At 42.0% G+C, this 21,492-nt stretch overlaps 1 protein-coding gene across 1 annotated transcript; it reads left to right on the forward strand.

Annotated features, from left to right (window-relative positions):
- Positions 1–13,079: 13,079 nt before the first annotated feature.
- Positions 13,080–19,113, forward strand: LOC139259953 (transmembrane protein 174-like). The gene is made up of 2 exons (XM_070875988.1): positions 13,080–13,753; positions 18,990–19,113. Exons 1-2 carry the CDS (start codon positions 13,080–13,082, stop codon positions 19,111–19,113), a joined length of 798 nt encoding a protein of 265 aa, XP_070732089.1.
- Positions 19,114–21,492: the final 2,379 nt, after the last annotated feature.

A 21,492-nucleotide genomic window follows, 5' to 3' on the forward strand; every position in this document is an offset into this window, starting at 1 on the left:
GGATCGTACAACACAAGCAATTTGTTTGAACATAACAGCTTCCTAGCTTTCTCAAAGGCATTTTCTTGGCTTTTACACCATACCCATTCATCTTTATGTGGCAAAGAGTGCAGGGGTTCTAACAATGTGCTAAGGCCCGGTAAAAAGTTACCAAAATAGTTCAGGAGGCCTAGAAATGACCACAGCTCCGTCACGTTCTGTGGCCACGGTGTTTTCTTGATTGCCTCCGTCTTCGAATCCTCCGCCGTGATTCCTCTCCCCAGGAACTCCACTTCAGGCGCCAGGAAAACGCACCGAGTGTTTAAGCCTGACCCCACATGATTAAGCCGACTAAGAACCTCCTCCAGGTTCTGCAGGTGCTCAACGATGTCCCAACTTGTAACCAAGATGTCGTCCTGGAAGACCACGGTGCGCGGGACCGATTTCAGCAAGCTTTCCATGTTCCTCTGGAATATCGCCGCGGCGGATCGAATCCCAAATGAACATCTGTTGTAAATTAAGAGATCTTTGTGTGTGTTGATGCAGGTGAGCCCTTTTGATGATTTCTCCAGCTCCTGTGTCATGTAGGCCGATGTCAAGTCCAGTTTCGTGAACATTTTCCCTCCCGCCAGCATCGCAAATAGGTCATCTGCCTTCGGTAGCGGGTATTGACCCTGCAGTAAATATGATTGATAGTTACTTTGTAATCACAGATTCTGACGGTGCCATCTCCCTTGACGATTGGAACAATCGGACTGGCCCACTCATTGAATTCGATCGGTGACATGATACCTACTCGTTGCAGCCTGTCCAGTTCGATCTCCACCCTCTCTCGCATCATATAAGGTATCGCACTTGCCTTGTGATGGATGGGTTGCACCCCCGGAATCATATGGACCTGCACTTTTGCTCCTTGGAGCTTCCTGATGCCTGGTTTGAACAGCGAGGGGAACTTGTTTAGGACCTTGGCACATGAGGTGTCGTCGACGGACGAAAGCTCTCGGACGTCGTCCCACTTCCAGCGTATCATTCCCAGCCAGCTCCTGCCAAACAGCATGGGGCCATCGCCCGGTACCACCCAGAGTGGTAACTCATGCACCGATCCATCATAGGAGACCTTTATGTTAGCACTGCCGATTACGGGAATCAGTTCCTTTGTGTACGTTCTCAGTTTAGTATGAATGGGAGTCAGGACTGGCCTTGAGGCCTTGCTGCACCACAATTTATCGAAAGTCTTTTTGCTCATTATGGACTGGCTTGCACCAGGGTCCAGCTCCATGGACACCGGGAATCCATTTAATTCAACCTTCAGCATTATCGGGGGACATTTTTTGGTAAATGTGTTCACCCCATATACCTCTGCCTCCTCGGTCTGAGGCTCTGGTTCATCATGATCCACCGTGGATCTGTCCTCCTCTGCAACATGGTGATTTGCAGGATGAGCAGGGTTTGCAGCTCGCCTGCACATACATTGGAGATGTCCCATTGTTCCACAGTCCTTGCAAATGTATCCTTTGAAGCCGCATGAATGGAAATGATGATCACCCCTGCAGCGACAACAAGGTGTTAATGGCCTTGTATTCACCACCCTTGATGGTGGACTCTGAGTCATCTGCAGATGTGCAGCTGTAGGTGTGTAAGTCCTGCCCTGTACATTTTGATTCAAAAACAACGTTACTTTGTTCACAGTACTTGCAGCAGCACTCGTGTGCTGAGAAATTTGTTTGGTATTGTCACTGGTGGTGATAAATGCCTGGGCTATCGCTATGGCTTTACTCAAGGTTGGGGTCTCTACAATCAAAAGTTTGCGAACTATACTTCATGGCCAATGCCAAGTACAAAGAAATCCCTGAGCATGTGCTCCACATGTCCTTCAAATTCACAATGTCCTGCAAGGCGCCTTAGCTCGGCAACATAGCTCGCTACTTTCTGGCCTTCAGACTTCTTGTACGTGTAGAACCAATACCCCGCCATCAGAATGCTTTCCTTCGGGTTTAGATGCTCCCGGACCAGTGTGTACAACTCATCGTACAACTTTTCTGTGGGTTTCGCTGGAGAGAGCAGATTTTTCATGAGACCATACGTTGGTGCCCCGCAAACCGTGAGGAGGATCGCCCTTCGTTTGGCAGCATTCATTTCTCCTTCCAACTCATTGGCCACGAAGTATTGATCGAGTCGCTCCACGAAGGTTTCCCAATCATCTCCCTCCAAAAATTTCTCCGGATGCCCATGGTTCTCTGCATTGTTGCGGTGGGGTTCGTCATTTGTATCTCGTCGCCAGTTGTTATGTTTGAAGAAAGAGTCAGACTAGATACTGCAAGCTCAAAGTAAGGTGTGACCGTAGTCTTTTATTACAGATCTCAGAGTGCCTCTCCAGCCTGTGAGGCCTCCCTATATGCAGGTGCTCGCAAGGGATTGTGGGATCCCTTGGGACTCCAGGGGATAAGCCCTCTGGTGGTTAGACATGGTATTTACATGTTTACATACTTAACAATTACATTGATCTTTTCCTAGATTTTTATCGGCTAAACTCGTCAATGATTTTCGAGAAGTCACATCCTCTCAGTACTTCGCTCTCGATGCTCATGATTGAAAGACTATTCAGTCGATCTTGTCCCATTCGGTTCCTGACCTTTTCCTTGATGCATTTTAGTTTCGAGATGGACCACTAATCACTGCAATTAGATAGCAGCATCAACAGATATATTCGAAGAGCTATTTCAATGTTAGAAAAGATTTGGGTGAAGGCGTGTGTATGGAGGAATTGGTACATTCTCAGCTCTGCTGACTTAGTTTGTTTGACACAAATTGAGGTTTGAAGCCCTGTTGAGGATGCCACCAAGCTAGAAAATTTTCAATCATAGGTTCCAGATCTTTGGGATAGGAGTGGGCAAGATTTGCTGCAGCTTACTTGATCTCATGAGTTGAGAGAGCGGCTTGCTTGGACAGGAATCCAAACTTACAGTTGATTTCCTTGTATGCTTCAAGGCAGTGTTTCAAGGTACTGATTAACTGATCAGTGATGACAAGGAACACTTCAGTTTTGAATTTCTCCTTGGGTAACAGCACAGTGTTTTCAGCATCTCCATCGTCATAGCGATGGTTGTGTACCCGGACGTACCTCTGAGCTGAATTGTACTTGTTGTGGCCACACAGTTTAATCCCTAGGTCTTCGAAATCCTCAAACTCTGTCCGTTGGATCTTGACAAAATCGACAAGGGACTCGAGTCAGGACACCATGATATTCAGATTCAAGCCGGTCTCATGAAGCAAGAGATTGGTCAGGTGAAAGCGCTTCAAGTCTATGTTCCAAATAACAATGAGAATAGCTGAATCCAGCTCACCCAGTTTTTTAAGGATCAACTGAGCTTCATTTTGGCATTCAACTTTCTGTTCCACGTCAGTTGCCAGGGATTCCAACACTTCACTTATGGGAATGTTATCTATGAATAGGGCTGATACTGCTTCATACCTTGCTGACCATCGAGTAGCAGAAAGCTGTTGATTACAGACAACTCTAAAGGCTTTAGTTTTTCATAAAGCAGTCACCAGTGATACGTCGATGCAGAGAGAAAAACGTACAACTTTTGTACAATGTCAAAAAATCTGACAATCACTGGGCTGCATTCGGCACTGTTTTTCCCCACAAGGTTGAGTGAATGTGCTGCACATGGTATAAACATCGCATATGGACATTGCTCTTTGATGGTAGTTTGGAGACCTGTCTAGTTCCCACTCATATTTGAAGCATTATCATAAGATTGTCCGCCTCAATTTTGTATGTCTATCCCGTTCTCATCCAGAAAGGCCATTATTATTTCTGTTATTTCTTGTCCACTATCCCTGCTTATCGGCAAGAACTTTAGGAACTTTGCCTCAGGACACTGCGGATGACAAATATCAGTTGATCTGAGTGTGTGACACCTGGCATTGAATCAACAGATATTGAACAGAACTTCGCTGATTTCAATTCCTGGATAATCGTCTCAAGTACTTTGCCACCCATCAGACTAATCTGTTCTTCACAAGTGATGGAAGACAAGTATGAAGTATGCTCCTTGCCTTTGTTGGTGAACCATTTGATGTGTTCAGCAAGAAATACATCGTAGTTTGTGAGAACCTCCAACACACCCAGATAATTACCATTACTTGGAGACCCAATGATTTCATCTCTGCCTCGCAATGAAATGTCTCGTTCACAAAGAAATGTTATCGCACAGATAGCCGCTTGTACTTTGCACTAGTACTGCCGTTCATTTTCAAACTGGAAGACAATATGACCATCCACACAACTGTCTAGTGCACATTACTACCATGGCTTCTCGATGCTGGAGGCTGTTTTTGTAAGATGAAATCTTCTCCTCTCCATGCTTCCAGTCATTAAACCCATGAGTAAAGTGGCTACTTGTTCGTGCTGTGACCTTGCAAGAAAAGCAGTATACTCTCAACCATCTGAAGGTGTTAAACAGAGCTACGTTCGCTCCAGACGTTCCCCTGTCAGCGGGTGCACACGTGTGAAGAAGGGCTTCGAGCAATATCGGTGACAACCTTCCTTGGCATGAATCACGCCGGAGTTTTGGAAGTCTTTATCACAGTTTCGGCAGTCCTCACTACCTTTTGCAATATCTCAGAAGACATGCAATACTTTTGCATGTCTTCTGAGATATTGTCTCCCCACAGCCCAGTGTCACTCGTAAGTTGCATCTCTTTCAGCTCAGTATACACCAGTTGGTTTTCATGTTCAGCTTTTTGGACTTGGAGCTCCAGCTCGGCCAACTCCAGGTCCGGTGCCATTAGTGGTTTTGTTGTTGACCCCATATTGGACTGTGCAGCCACCTAAGAACTCATGTTAAGAGTGGAAGCAAGTCTTCCTCCACTCCGAGGGACTGCCTATGATGATGATGTTGAAGTTGACTGCACAGCGTTGCCTTGGCCTTCATCTTCATGATCTTGAGCTTTTAGTGGAAAAAAATTATCTAGTTTAAGCATTTGAGCTACTTCTTATCTCTTTGGCTCCTCGCGTAGCTGGTGCTCTTTCCTTTTTTTTGCCTCCGATTTGTGTGTAGAATGCATCTCTAGAAAAAGGGCATCTAGAGTCTGTTTACATCAAGTCGAGAATAACATGCGCCTGAGCCCTCGCGGCTTCGCTCTGTTGTTGCTACGTCACTTATGTCAATACTGTTTATCCTTACCCTTAATCCGACCCTGTATAGGCCCCACTCCAGGCTTGGGCCCCATCTGCCCCCCACCCCCCCCCCCCCCCCCCCATTAATCTGTACCTGGCAGTCCCGGGTATGGACTGCTTCATTTTCTGAGGAGTTGCGAATGGAACTTGTGGGAATTCACCACTTAGTCAGATGTTGAGTCCAATCGAAATGACCTTTATTACAAGCTTGCAGAGGAGCGGTATGGCTGTCTGCCTCCTCCAACTCAATCAAATACAATTAGAGCATCATGCTTATAGACATTACATTGTATTGTCCCACACCATATACGGGCGTGTTCTGGGTGGTTGTGTGCACAAATAAGTTTCAAGTGCAAAAGCTAGGTGCCATACAACAAGATGTCCTTGGAGCTGGGGAGCCCATTGGACCACTGTTACGGGTTGAGCAACTGGTTCCTTACACCATCGTGAAGGCCGCTTCCACCCTTATCTTGAGGTGTGACATCCTGTGTACATGCATCCTGCTTCTGCCATACTGCTACAACTAAATGTTGTTTAGCACTATATTGTTTAACTAGAATATGTTCAGTTTAATCCTATATTCTTTTAGCTTCCACAACAAATTGGACACTATGCAATTATTTGTGAACATCCCGACTTCTGACCTTATGATGGAGGGAACGTCTTTGATGAAGCAGCTGAAGATGTTTGAGCCTAGGACACTGCCCTGAGGAACTCCTGCAATTATGGCCTGGGGCTGAGATGATCGAACTCCAACAACCACATCCATCTTCCTTTGTGCTAGATATGACTCAAGCCAGTGGAGATTTTTCCCCCTGATTTCCATTGATTTCAATTTTACTAGGGCTCTTCGGTGCCATCTCATTCAAATGCTGCCTCGATGTCAAGGGCAGTCACTCTCAGTAGTGATACCTGCCCTCCTATATGCTTCAGAGACATGGACAACATGCAGTAGGCACCTCAAAGCACTGGAGAAGTACCACCAATGCTGCCTGTGCAAAATTCTGCAAATCCATTGGCAGGATAGGCATACCAATGTCAGTGTTCTCTCTTAGGCCAACATCCCCAGCATCAAGGCATTGATCACGCTCAATCAGCTCCAATGGACGGGTCACATTGTCCGCATGCCTGATGCAAGACTCCTGAAAGAAGCGCTCTATTCCGAGCTCCGTCATGGCAAGTGAGTCCGAGGAGGACAGAGAAAACGCTTCAAGGATATCCTCAAAGCCCCCTTGAAAAAATGTAACATTCCCACCGACTCTTGGGAATCCCTAGCCCAAGACCACTCAAAGTGGAGGAGAAGCATTCGAGAAAGTGCCAAGCACTTTGAGTTTCTCCGTTGGGAACATGCGGAAGCCAAGTAGAAACAGAGGAAGGAGTGTACGACAAACCAAGCACCCCACCCATCCATCCCTTCAACCACCATCTGCCCCACCTGTGACAGAGTCTGTAGATCCTGCATTGGACTCATCAGTCACCTTAGAACTCATATTAGTGTGGAAGCAAGTCATCCTCGACTCCGGGGGACTGCCTAAGAAGAAGAAGGACTTCTGGAATTGACTCTTTGTCCATATTTGGACCAAGTCTGTAATGAGGTATGCAGCCTACAATCGAGATGTTGTCAGGCCCATCGTGTTTGCTGTGTCCAGTGTGCTCAGCTGTTTCTTGATATCAGGTGGTGTGAATCGAATTGGCTGATTACTGCCATCTGTGACAGTGGGGACCTCAGGAGGAGGCCGATATAGATCATCAACTCGGCAATTTTGGCTGACGTTGGTTGCAAATATTTCAGTGTTCTCTTTTGTACTTATGTGCAGGGCTCTGCCACCATTGAGGATGAGGATGTTCATGGAGCCACCTTCTCCCATTAGTTGTTTAATTGTCCACACACCATTCTTGACTGGATATGGGAGGACTGCAGAGCTTTGATCTGAGCAGTTGCTGTGGGATTGCTTAGCTCTCTCCAAAGCATGCTGCTTCTGCTGGTTAGCACATATGTAGTCCTGTGTTGCAGCTTCCCCAGATTGGCTCCTCATTTTTAAAGAAAAAGGAAGACTTACATTTATATAGCGCCTTTTACAACCATCAGACATCTCAAAGCGCTTTACAGCCAATGAAGTACTTTTTGAAGTGCAGTCACTGTTGTAATGTAGTAAATGTAGCAGCCAATTTGCGCACAGCAAGCTCCAACAAACAGCAATGTGATAATGACCAGATAATCTATTTTGTTATGTTGATTGAGGGCTAAATATTGGCCAAGACACAAGGGATAACTCCCTGCTCTTCTTAAAAATAGTGCCACGGGATCTTTTATGTCCACCTGAAAGGAAAGACGGGGTCTCGGTTTAAAGTCTCATCCTAAAGACATCACCTCCAACAGTGCAACAGTCCCTCAGCACTGCAGTGGAGTGTCAGCCTAGATTTTTGTGCTCAAGTCTCGACTGGGACTTGAACCCACAACCTTCTGACCCAGAGGCGAGAGTGCCACCCACTGAACCATAGCTCAGGTACGCCTGGTACTGCTCCCAGCATGATCTTCTACACTGCTCATTGAACCAGGGTTGGTCCCCTTGCTTGAAGATAATGGTGGAATGTGGGATATGAGGTTACAGATTGTGGTGCAATACAATTCTGCTGCTGCTGATGGTCCATAGAGCCTCATGGATGCCCAATTTTGAGCTGCTAGATCTGTTCTGAATCTATCTCACTTAGCATGAAGGTAGTGCCAGAAACCGCGATGGAAGATGTCCTCAGTGTGAAGACGGGACTTCATCTCACAAGGACTGTGATCACTCCTACCAATACTGTCATGGACAGATGTATCTGTGACAGATAGATTGGTGAGAACGAGGTCAAGTAGGTTTTTCCCTCATGTTGGTTCTCTCTCCACCTGCCGCAAGCCTATTTTGCCAGCTATGTTCTTCAGGACTCAGCTAATTCCATCAGTAGTGGTGCTACCAAGCCACTCTTGATGGACATTGAAGTCCCCAAAACAGTGTACATTTTGTGCCCTTGCTACCCTCAGTGCTTCTTCCAAGTGGTGTTCAACATGGAGGACTACTGATTCATCGCTGAGGGAGGGCTGTAGGTGGTAATTAGCAGGAGGTTTCCTTGCCCATGTTTGACTGATGCCATAAGACTTCATCGGGTCCAGAGTCAATGTTAAGGACTCCTAGGGCCACTCCCTCTTGAATGTATACCACTGTGTCACCACCTCTGGTGTGTCTGTCCTGCAGGTGGGATAGGACATGCCCAGGGATAGTGATGGAGGAATCTTGGACATTGGCTGAAAGGTATGATCCTGTGTGTATGACTATGTCTGGCCATTGCTTTCAAGTCCCCAGAGGTTAGTGAAGAAGACTCTGCAGGGTTAACTGGGCTGGATGTGCCGTTGTCGTGTCCGAATCCGATGCCTGAGTCGATGCCGGGTGGTGCATCTGGTTTTATTTTTATTAGACTTTTTTGTAGCAGTTTGATACAACTGAATGGCTTGCTAGGCCATTTCAGATGACAGTTAAGGGTCAACCACATTGCTGTGGTTCTGGAGTCACATATAGGCCAAACAAGGTCGCGACAGCAGGTTTCCTTCCCTAAAGGACTTTCGTGAAAAAGTTAAGTTTTTATGACAATCTGATAGCTTCATGGTCCCCATGGTACCTCACTCTGGGGAGGTACCAGCGGATTGGAAAGCAGCTAATGTAACGCCTCTGTTTAAAAAAGGGGGCAGACAAAAGGCAGGTAACTATAGGCCGGTTAGTTTAACATCTGTAGTGGGGAAAATGCTTGAAGCTATCATTAAGGAAGAAATAGTGGGACATCTAGATAGGAATAGTGCAATCAAGCAGACGCAACATGGATTCATGAAGGGGAAATCATGTTTAACTAATTTACTGGAAGTCTTTGAGGATATAACGAGCATGGTGGATAGCGGTGTACCGATGGATGTGGTGTATCTAGATTTCCAAAAGGCATTCGATAAGGTGCCACACAAAAGGTTACTGCAGAAGATAAAGGTACGCGGAGTCAGAGGAAATGTATTAGCATGGATCGAGAATTGGCTGGCGAACAGAAAGCAGAGAGTCGGGATAAATGGGTCCTTTTCAGGTTGGAAATCGGTGGTTAGTGGTGTGCCACAGGGATCGGTGCTGGGATGACAACTGTTTACAATATACATAGATGACCTGGAAGAGGGGACAGAGTGCAGTGTAACAAAATTTGCAGATGACTCAAAGATTAGTGGGAAAGCGGGTTGTGTAGAGGACACAGAGAGGCTGCAAAGAGATTTAGATAGGTTAATCGAATGGGCTAAGGTTTGGCAGATGGAATACAATGTCGGAAAATGTGAGGTCATCCTCACTTGGAAAAAAAAACAGTAAAAGGAAATATTATTTGAATGGGGAGAAATTACAACATGCTGCGGTGCAGAGGGACCTGGGGGTCCTTGTGCATGAATCCCAAAAAGTTAGTTTGCAGGTGCAGCAGGTAATCAGGAAGGCGAATGGAATGTTGGCCTTCATTGCGAGAGGGATGGAATACAAAAGCAGGGAGGTCCTGCTGCAACTGTACAGGGTATTGGTGAGGCCACACCTGGAGTACTGCGTGCAGTTTTGGTCACCTTACTTAAGGAAGGATATACTAGCTTTGGAGGGGGTACAGAGACGATTCACTAGGCTGATTCCGGAGATGAGGGGGTTACCTTATGATGATAGATTGAGTAGACTGGATCTTTACTCGTTGGAGTTCAGAAGGATGAGGGGTGATCTTATAGAAACATTTAAAATAATGAAAGGGATAGACAAGATAGAGGCAGAGAGGTTGTTTCCATTGGTCGGGGAGACTAGAACTAGGAGGCACAGCCTCAAAATACGGGGGAGCCAATTGAAAACCGAGTTGAGAAGAAATTTCTTCTCCCAGAGGGTTGTAAATCTGTGGAATTCTCTGCCCAAGGAAGCAGTTGAGGCTAGCTCATTGAAGGTATTCAAATCACAGATAGATAGATTTTTAACCAATAAGGGAATTAAGGGTTATGGGGAGCAGGCGGGTAAGTGGAGCTGAGTCCACGGCCAGATCAGCCATGATCTTGTTGAATGGCGGAGCAGACTCGAGGGGCTGGATGGCCTACTCATGTTCCTAATTCTTATGCTCTTATGTTCTTATATTACTGATACTAGCTTTTCATTCCAGATTTATTTCATTAACTGAATTCAAATTCACAAACTGCCATGCTGGGATTTGAACTTGCATCTCCCGATCATTTGTCCAGAACTCTGAATTACTAGTCCGGTACCATAACAACTATGCTACTGTACCCAATTGTGTTGTCACCAGGGGTCCAACGTATCGGCAGGGAGTGTCATCACCAGGGATCCGACGCATGCACAAGAAGTTACATCATTGGAGGGCCTGTAAACCATGTCAGGAGCCAGTTGCATATCCTGCATTGGAAAAGAAAATCAGCCAGGTTGTAAATCAGGCTGCCAATTCATTATTGCCCATTTTGCGTGACCACCAAAGACCAATTTAGCCTGTCGTTTTGAAGCGCTGCAAGAACGAGATTTTCATTGTTTCTCCCTGACAATCTACACATGCAACTTTCCAAGAGAGGTTTCTGTACATGATCAGAAACTGTCTGATTTTTTGCTCTCCCTAACCTGGGTTATTGAGATAAATTGTGCTTCTTAACAGCACTAAAGTTTGCTAACTCAGCACAAACCAGGGATCAAACCTTGCTCGGTAACTCACCAGGTGATGCATTTTTCCATTGAGCCATCAGGGCAACTCTCTCCAAGTTCCTTTTTAATTTTTGGATATGGATCATCAGATTTTAAGGACTTCATTTGAAGGTTGGCACAGATTTTAAGTTACTTATTTACATATTTGTTACAGTGAGTATTAATACTCAAACAAGTATGTTAATGAACAACAAGAAATAGTTCAATGCCTCGGGAAATACAGTTATAATTTAATTTTAGTCCACATATATAATCCACAATTCAATTGTCAGCGATGGCTCAGTGTTAGCCCTCTCTTCTCTGAGTCAGAAGGTCATGGGTGCAAGCCTTCACTCCATGTCGAGTACAGCATCTAGGCTGATACTTCAGTGCTGCACTGTCAAGGGTGCTGTTTTTCAGATCAGGTGTTATAATGAAGGATCCCTTCCCCTGGTGGATATTATTGAAGCAGTTGGGTTTTTACAACAATCAGGAAGCTGTCATGGGCATTGTAATTTCCTGCAAGGTTGCAAATCACCAGATTTATTAAATTCAGAATTCTGAAATTGCACCTCTAGGTTGCTAGTTGAGTGCCATAAACACTGCACTACCTATTCCATACCCCAAGGAGCTTCAGCAGGGTCCATCTAATAAGTACTAAACTTAAATCCATTTGTCACCTTACTGCAAATTGCTTTTCTCTTCATGGACATCACGGCGCGGAGCCTCGCTAAATGGCAGCTTAGGCAGCAGTTAGGGCTGATTCTGCGATCATGCTGCTATCTTGTGAAGCTCTAAATCAGGAATGGAGTTTTGTGAGAATTTACCTCTATGAGTAAAAAGCTGGGGCTCCAGCAGGAATCTCCAGTGGATAGAATTTCTCACTGCCTGTTTTATTGATTCATTTGAATATTATTCCACTTTAAATCATTTGAGAAGTCATTATGTACAGAAATACTTTTCTTTCACAAACACTCCCTTAATACTGCTCCTGTAATATTTATAAAGCTTCAGATCAATAGTGTCAGCTTGGTTCAGTTGCTAGCAATCTTGCCTGTGAGTCAGAAGATTGCAGGTTCAAGTGCCAATCCAGGACTTGAGTATCTAATTCAGACTGACACTGCAATATAACACTGTCGGAGCTATTAAATGGAGGCCATTTTCTTTCATTAGCAGGCAGTTTTGTTTTTGGTGGCATATCGCTATCTTGTCCCATTCTTTAAAGACTTTCATTATGAGACACTTTAACTCATACAGTGCATTTATACTTTTTATCTTCATCAGTTCCTCAACTGTGGTTAATTTCTTGGGCTATTTAATCCAGGGATGCATTTTAAAAACCATTAGTTGCAGATAATTTGGTTTCAAAGCTAACAATTTTGTCTTTGTTTTTAATTAATTGTTTCAAACCAAACCATATAAAGCTTTTACTTATTAAAGTGTGGTTTCTATGCCAATCTGATTTCATAAACTATTTACCTATAATTACTCCTAATGCAAAATAAGACAATCTTGTTAACAAAGCTGAAATCGGTAATTTGTCATTTAATTTGCATTATTATATGTTATGTTCTATTAGATGACAACTTATTATTGACAGTAAATGATCATGAGAGAATCTGGGAAATGCTACAGGCTTGACAATAATTACATGTGTGATATTGGACTCCCTCTGTCCTAGTCAACACTAGCTATTATTTGAAAATCAATATTAAGTTAAAGTGACATTTCAAGAATATTTTTTTAATTGATCTGTAATGCCTGTGAGTGGATAATAGCTGACACCAGTTGTTGTTCCAGGTATCTGAAGCAGTTTCTGTGATGGGCTGTGTGTGTAACTTGCCTACATAACCATCTGCACAATAGAAAGTTGAGCTAAGGCACCCAAATCCTTTGAAACACAGGGAGCTTTAGTGTGCAGTTATGTGCAGTTGTATGAGTTTGTAGGCAGTCACACTTCACTATAGGTATACTAAGAGAAAGGATATGCTACAGCAGACCTTTTAAATGTAATGCCTCATTAAGTGCTTTAGTCATCAAAATGGAAAGTGCAAAGAACACACAATCCAGTTCTGCAACTTCCAAGAATTTTAATATTCTGACATCAATTATTAACTTGCAACAAAGTGCTGTTTTTTTGTCACTCGACTGAACTTTAAACGCTATATACTGCTCCAACTGACTTAGCAATCCCCTTTTCTTCCATGGAACTGTCACACGGCACTGACTGTACAATGCAAATGGAGCAACGTGGCAGCAATGTGGAAGATTTCTCTGTTAATGTATTTTCTGTGACTCCTTGTCAGCCTAGAGCCCCAGGAGTCCAGGTGTCAGATGGGGACAAGGCTGGGGCCACCCTGCTATTCTCTGGTGTCTTTTTGGTTCTAGTGGGAATAACTTTCACAGTAATGGGCTGGATTAAATATTATGGTACTAGTGATTTAGAATGGACACAGTTGCTCGGACCCATTCTACTTTCTGTTGGAGTCACTTTTGTTCTGATTGCTGTTTGCAAGTTTCGAATGTTAACTTGCAAAACCTGCAAGCAAATTAACGAGAGTGCAGTGGAGACGGAGCAGACTCCCTGTGGACAATCGTTTGTTTTTACTGGGATTAATCAACCTATAACTTTTCACGGAGCTACTGTTGTTCAGTATATTCCTCCTCCATATGCATCTCCTGCCCAAGATGGTGTTGCCATGAACTCAACCTGCTTGCCATCACTGAACAACTCCCAGAGCACTAATCCACCTAATGGTGCTACAGGGACCACCTCATGCCCTCCTCAGTATTATACCATCTACCCTTTGGATGGCACAGCTTTTACAGGAGATGAAAATTGCCCACCTTACCAAGGACCAGGGAACGAAATAATCAGGTAGGCTCTATATATCATTGCTTACATTTTACCTCTAATAGAAATCTTTGAAATTTGGTGAAATAATGCTGAAAGAGAAACAAGATACACACAGCAAAATTATTTGAAAATTAATTTTAAACTACAGAGATTTGTTGAGCTACTTTCCCTTATAGCATGTGCTTGATCAATGTTAATAGTTTATTTCTTAACCCAGGACGACTTTCCAAGACTCACATATCAATTCCATTTTTTATCAAGTCATCAGAAAGCTTTGAAGATATACAACAACAACCTGTATTTATATAGCGCCTTTAATGTAGTAAGACATCCAAGACGCTTCATAGGAGTGTCATAAACCAAAATTTGACACCGAGCCACGTAAGGAGAAATTAGGGCAGATGTCCAAAAGCTTGATCAAAAAGGTAGGTTTTAAGGAGCGTCTTAAAGAAGGAAAGAGAGGTCGAGAGACAGTGAGGTTTAGGAAGGGAATTTCAGAGCTTAGGGCATAGGCAGCTGAAGGCACAGTCACCAATGGTTGAGTGATTAAAATCAGGGATGCTCATATATATATAACAGATACAATTATAGCATTTTACTCAACTACTGTGTTATGTGTTATTCAACTGCAGAGGAAGTACATGTGCAGCAGTTTCTATTACTTTTAATTGGATTGCCTTCATACTGTTTTTGTATCTATGCAGGTCAATGATGCACCCATCTAATATGTGCACCAATTAGTCTGTAGATATTGAGCTGGATAGACAGGGAAAAAAAAAAAATCAATATTTTTAGTTGTTCATCACAGCATTTTACCAAAAGTAGGCAGTGTTATGTGAGCTTACAGCACACATATTGGTGTACAAACCAGTGCAAATATTTTTATTTTTGACATTCACATTTGCAGACTTTATTTTGTGCAGAATTTATCATACTTGTGAGTTGTGAGCATCACCTATGCAATGCACGTCCTTGGCACTTGTGAGCTACTCTTTCTTTGTTAATCAGAGGATAAATTCTGCATTATCTTGAGAATCATTTACTTACTGATTGAGATTGAAAGACCGATAAAATGTAATATCTATATAATTATTAAAAATCTTAGGTTGATGTTAAAAATCCATATGTAAACATTATAATGGAAAACCATATAAACATTTATAATAGCAAATTTTATCTAAACATGTAAACAGTTTATTGCTACACCAATCAAATTAAAAAAGCTTTTGGGAAATATTTTTATCTTAGTAAGAGAACTTTCTAAAGTCCAAAATACAGTTTTAAACAAAATATAATCAAAAATTATACGTTTCACAAAACAATATTTGAATGTATTCATTTATTATTTGTGTCTTTTTAAAACCTTATTAACATTTTTACTTGCCCCTCCCAAAAGCTTTGGCCTTGAATGTGATATTTGTGCCGAGAACTGTAAGATCCTACTGTCTAATATAGTCATTTGGATTTTGCCTGTGTTTCCTAAGATGATTTTAAATATATATATATATTTATAACATTAGATTAAGTTTATAAGGTGATAACTCTCAAGGCAGCAGACAGAATTATTTATTTATAATAAATCAGCAGCCTAAAATTAGTCTCAGCAGTGTGATTGAATTCTGCCGAAGGTTCATTATGTATAATCTCAAACTGTTACTGGATTAGCAATCCGCAGGCCTGGATTAATAATCCAGAGAATGTGAGTTCAAATCCCACCATGGCAGTTTGAGAATTCAGTAAAAAAAAAACTGGAAGTAAAAAGCTGGCATCAGTAAAGAAAAGTGACCATGAAGCTGTCAGATTGTTGTAAAAGCCCACCTGGTTCATTAATATCCTTTAGGGAAGGAAACCTGCTGTCCTTTCCTGGTCTGGCCTATATGTGACTCCAGTCCCACAGCAACATGGTTGATTCTTAACTGCCCTCTGAAGTGGCCAAGTAAGCCACTCAGTTGCATCAAGCCACTATCATCGCTTCAAGAAGGCAGCCCATATCCATCTTCTCAGGGAAACTATGGATGGGCAATAAATGCTGGCCTTGCCAGTAACACTCAGATTCCATGAATGAATTAAAAAAACACTGCATGCCATTGTGAGAAAATCACTCCTTACAATGCATGAGGAGTCAGGTGTTATTCCATCCAATTCATCCATAAGGGCTTAGTAAAAACAGCAGTGTGGGAGCCTGCAAAGGGTAGGATTTCAACTAAGGGCAATAACTTTGGTCGACAGCTTGTGGAGGCAAACTCCCATGTCACACATTTAAGAAAATTAATTTTAAACTACAGAGATTTGTTAAGCTACTTTCCCTTATAGCATGTGCTATAGCTTAAGAAAGGTGGTAGAGAAGACTCACTTTCTGTCAGACACAGAAGGGGCTGAAAATAACCGTCCTTCCAGCACACTCCCACCATAATCCAAATTCAACTTGTAGACCCGCAGTTCTGGGTAGAAACAGCAACTCAAAGCCTATTTTCTTAAAGAAGTGGCTGAGGCCTTCAACTGAAAACATTAATGGAGGCATTAAAAGACACAAGTACCAACTCAGTGGATAAATGCAATTACAATGGCGACTATACTCTAAAAGTACTTTATTGGCTGTAAAGTGCTTGAGTCATCTGGTGGTTGTAAAAGGCGCAATATAAATGCAAGTCTTTCCTTATAAGTCCAACAGAATTATAATGGAAGGACCAGAAATTAGGCCAGGACCCAGATATGCTGGATTTCAGCCTCTTTGCTAGGTTCTGAACTGGCGTCCATGCCAAACAAGGTTACATGCATCAGAGGGGGTGCGGCTTGCGGAGAGGGTCCCCCATAGCAGGATTGTCCTTGGTTCCAGCCCAGAATCCACTAATAGGGCTGCTATGCCCAATTAGGAGATACGTACGAGCTTGTCAGCTGATGGAGAGTGAAGCCTACCTGGAGGTCCAGGCCTGGAGCTTGGCCTGGGTCCCCAGAGATTACAAAAATTTATAAGTTATTTTGAGGCTGCTTATAAAGGGGAGCCTCCACTGCATTTTGTTGCTGCCTCGATGAGCAGACAACAAAGATGCACCCCTAATGCGAGTGCTTGCCTGGCTCTTAAGTTTAGGAAACCTCCCCCTGCTTCTGGGGTCAGCCGTGAAGGTTCTCAGTGGGATATCACCCCAGCAGATTTACAGAGACAGAGTGTGAGCTGTGTTCTAACAGGCAGCAATGGGAACTTGCATTGCATTTTTAAAGGCTGAACCAGTTTAGCTTTGAATAGCTTAGCTAGAAAGATAAATCTAAATTTCCAAAGATACAAAGTTGCATTTTTATTATATTTCATAACTGAGGACAACAGGGAAGTTGGTATCATTGTGAAACCGTATCCTGTTCATTCATGTATTTTATGTAGAGTAAACCTATTGTTGGCTTGAAGCTGTATCTATGTCCATAGAATGCTTTTCAATCCATTTTCTGTAAAGAGGAGAGAATGCATGTGGTGGTAGATACAATAGAGCCAATTTTAACTCAGCCCGCCCTGCGGGAAAGGGGTGGGTGGGGGTGGTGTGGGGTTAAAATAAGGGGCTCATTGCACCTTTCCCACACCATTCTGGCCCTCCCATCATTTTGAATGTCCAGTTTGTGGCTGCATGCCAGGCGCCCGCCCCAGGCAAGTGGAGGCCCTAATAAAAAGGTCAAAGTTGCACTCTGATGAAGCAGGGCTGTGGGGAAAGTGAGCAGGGGAGTGGCGCTAATTGGATAGCTCTTTCAAAGTGCCGGCACAGGCATGATGGGCCGAATTATAGACAGAAATAATTGAAAATCGAAGTACTACAGAAAAATAAGGTATGATTCCATGAAAAGTTTTTGAAACTTTTCCTCTTGTTTTTAAAAATTATTTGAAGAGAAACTATTGAGCAGATAGTTGAAGAAAATACTGCATTAGTACAGTTAACTGGCACTGATGCATTCTGTGAAATTAAATTCACTGCACATGTTCGATATGCACAATCCAAATTCAACTTACAGAACCGCAGTTCTGGGTAAAAATAGCAAATCCAAGCTTACTTTTTTAAAGGAGCGGTTGAGGCCTTCAACTGAAAACATTAATGGAGACATTAAAAGCCACAAGTGCCAACTTAGTGGATAAATGCGATTATGCTTTTGTGAAATATGTAATACTTGATTTTTAAAATTTTGTTTCAACCATTATTTTGGACATTAGAATTTTTAGTTGCTGAGGAACAAAACAAATAGAACCTGAATTAAATCTTCAGAAAGCATTTTGAGAAAACTTTGGAAATCTGAGACCGATTGCACAACCTGAAAACCAGGTTTCACAATCAGAGTGACAAGGTTACATATGCAATATCTATAATAATGGTGGATATAGAACTTTATAATGGACAAAATAACGTGACAACCATAGGAAGTCAACTGGCACAGTCAGGAAGTGTATGCAAATGCAAGATGTTTAGTAAATTATAGATAGAAATAATAGAAAATCAAAGTACTACAGAAAAATAAGATCAGACTTTAAAATGGCAACTGCATTATGTCTGCACACCCTGGTACAATTATCCCATGCCCTTTAACCTCACTGCAACTGAAGACTACACTTGATCCTTACTTCCCTTAATCACTGGACAGCTAACTTCTGGTAGACGGAGGCACAGGTGATTTTTCTGTGCACTCCCCCCTCCCCCTACCCTCTCCACCAGTTCATGGTTTGGGGGTGGGGTCTGCTCCCAGGCTCACTTGGAAATCTTGCAGGATACTCCAGCAATGCAGCTAGCAGTATGTATGCCTGCAGGAAGCAGATGTAGGTACTGCTCAGTGTTGCAGTGGGGCCCACTAAGAGAGATGCCTTGGGAAATTGACTAGCATATAACATATAGAAAGGCCACTCATTTAGAGTGCTTGCAAAATAAAGGACAAAGTCATGGAATTCAATCCTCCAAAGCACCAGCAAAAGTGCCAGCATACCATTTAACAAAAATGGAATTTGACTTAGTCAGTCACAGTAAATCAGTGGCCCTGACGTTATCCCCTATACGGCACACACCCTGATTATAAAGCAGCATATCCTCTGAGTCATCATGAGCAATGACATGGCAGATGTGCTGGTCTTCATTAAGCTTCCTATGCTTTTGACCTCAATAGTGTCATTCCAATGTCTAAGATTTATAATTTAGTTTGGTCTTTATTGGGAAACCTTATCATTAGTTGAATACTAAAACTGTGTTGAATATTTTGAGTTTATTCATGTAATATTGATAATATGTCTCCACAGGACAGAGGAAAACCAAGATGATTCACAAGCTACGTTAGCAGTTGATGAGGTTCCTGATAGCATTCCGCCACCTTCATATGATGAAATTTTCCCCGTAGAAAGTGAAGATACTACAGAACACTAGCTCTGCTGAGTGTATTAAGCTACAATATGGTCATGGTTATTCTTCCCTCGCTCGAACTTTATCACCATCCATCTTTCTGTTCAATGTTATTCAGTGTTTTGTCACATTGCTAACTTCAAAGATGCAGAAAGAAGTTTTTTATAGCACATAATATAGAGTAATGAATAAATTTCTTCATGAGTTATTTTGTCATTATGGAGTATATTGTTCTTTTCACAAATTAATTGCCTGTATAGTATAGAAAATAACAAATCCAAATACCAGATGGACACCATTTTGCTTCCACAATTTCTGAATCAATCTGAATTCAATTTCTTAAATGAAAGAAGAACAGTCAATCAGGACCCGGCTATAATAATGCTGCTTTCATGCTTCTCAAGCATCTAAATTGGTAGCTACTGGCATAAATGGCAAATATTTTGTTCATAAAGTTATGCAGTACACAAAACTTAGTCATAATGAGTCAATGAAGATATTATGAAATATCTTTTACAGACTGACACATAGAGGCCCCGTTAGATAGTATGATTGAACTGATTGGCTGGGACTAGTTCACAAAACACCCACAACTCAGCAGCAAACAGTTGTGGGTTTAGACATCCCCCTTCTGAATCGACTCCAGCCCCAACTTATCCAAACTATTTCAACTTTGATGTTTTGGCCTTCCTTTGTAAAATTAACTCGCAGGTGAGTAATAAACACCAATCTTTGTATTAATTCTATCCTAAGCAAAACTGCACAGATTTCTGTCTTGATTGCCCTTTAATCAGGACTTAACAAGCAGTTTTTTTGTATGTTACTTTCCCAAAATGCATTTAAACACGAGATTAAGACTCGAGTATTGCAGCAATAAAAATTGAAGAGAATTCTGTACTACTTTCTGCCAGTTACGTTCATCTGTTAACTCGCATCTACTTTTTGTTAAACTTTACCCCTTCAGAAGATAATATAACCCTTGATAGTGGGACACAGGTCAGGATTCATATTAATAGCAACTATTACTGACTACAATTTAGCACTTCTAATAGACTTTTTTCTAAATTGTATGTATAATTAGAAATTATATATTTATAAAATTATAATACCTTATCCAAGAAAATTTCTGACTCATAATGGACTAGAAAATAACTGTTTTTCATGAAGGGAATATACATTTTTGGTAATTCACTGTGCACTGATGGAAGAACCTGCTTCAAACTGTCACTTCACTTTTTCATGTTGTGACCAATTATTTATAACAGCAATGCTTTGAAGAATACAAGTTTTGAGTTTATTTTCTTCATTTAATATTTAGGGTTTATTTTCATTTCTGTACTATTTGTAAAGGTTAGATCTTACTCACTCTCATTTTACAAAATATGCAGTGAGGCCTCTGATTAGAATTATTAATATGTAGGACTGTGTTGTGTGCAAATTGGCTGCCATGTTTGCCTACATTACAACAGTGACTACACTGTGCAGCATTTTGTGACATCCTGAGGTTGTGAAAGGCACTATATAAAGTCTTTCTTTGTGTGTTGGGGAAAGTTTAAGAAATTTAAAGAAGAAAAGTAGCTCTATTACAGGGGAAGCCTGCCTGGAAAGAAACTCTTTGGATAAGGTTGTTTGGGCCTACTGACCTTTTCCCGTCTCCAAAATTTCCTTTGAAAATAATTCTTGAGAAACCTCTGAAAGCTCAGAGGGAGGCTGAAGCAGAGATGTTAGGAGAACTTATGGAGCTGCAAGTATAACAGAAAGGACACAGATGTGGAATAGTCAAGAAACTCGCAAAAAATCCCTGGATACAAAAATTGTTTCAAGGCTTCTGCAAACCTTGCTACAAATTTGTATGAAGAAATGTTGCTTCAATAAATATTTGATTTTTCTTTTTATAATTCCATATTCTGTATGTTTCTGTCATTAATAATAATGATATCAGGTCATCAAATTGCAGAAAACTGTCTTTGCATTAAGATTATACAAATATTCAGAATGTAGGTGTTATAGCAAGCATTTTTGGGAAATTTGCTGGCAAACTTGTGCTACAGGTATTGGCATTATCTCCATCAGTGAGGGAAGTCTCCATTGATGTGGCAAACATTTCTCTGATGACCTTAAAACACATGTTTGCTGTTCCCCTCCCCATGAAAATCAGACAAAACTGATAAATAATCATAAGTGTATGTATAATTCAGCCAATGTCTATCTTTTATGTTGTATAACATGCAAGTATTTTGATGTTTTTACTTGTTCCATCACCATCTCCTTTCACCTTCTACCATCATTCCTTTTTGTCATTTAATCTCTCCTGCCTTCCACCCTACCACAGACCTTCCCTTTTGTTCTTTCCTCCCCTACCCAATTTCCCTGCCTCTCTACTTGCTTAAAACCTATTACATC

This window comes from Pristiophorus japonicus, chromosome 1 (genome assembly GCF_044704955.1).
Source record: "Pristiophorus japonicus isolate sPriJap1 chromosome 1, sPriJap1.hap1, whole genome shotgun sequence".
Taxonomy (NCBI): domain Eukaryota; kingdom Metazoa; phylum Chordata; class Chondrichthyes; family Pristiophoridae; genus Pristiophorus; species Pristiophorus japonicus.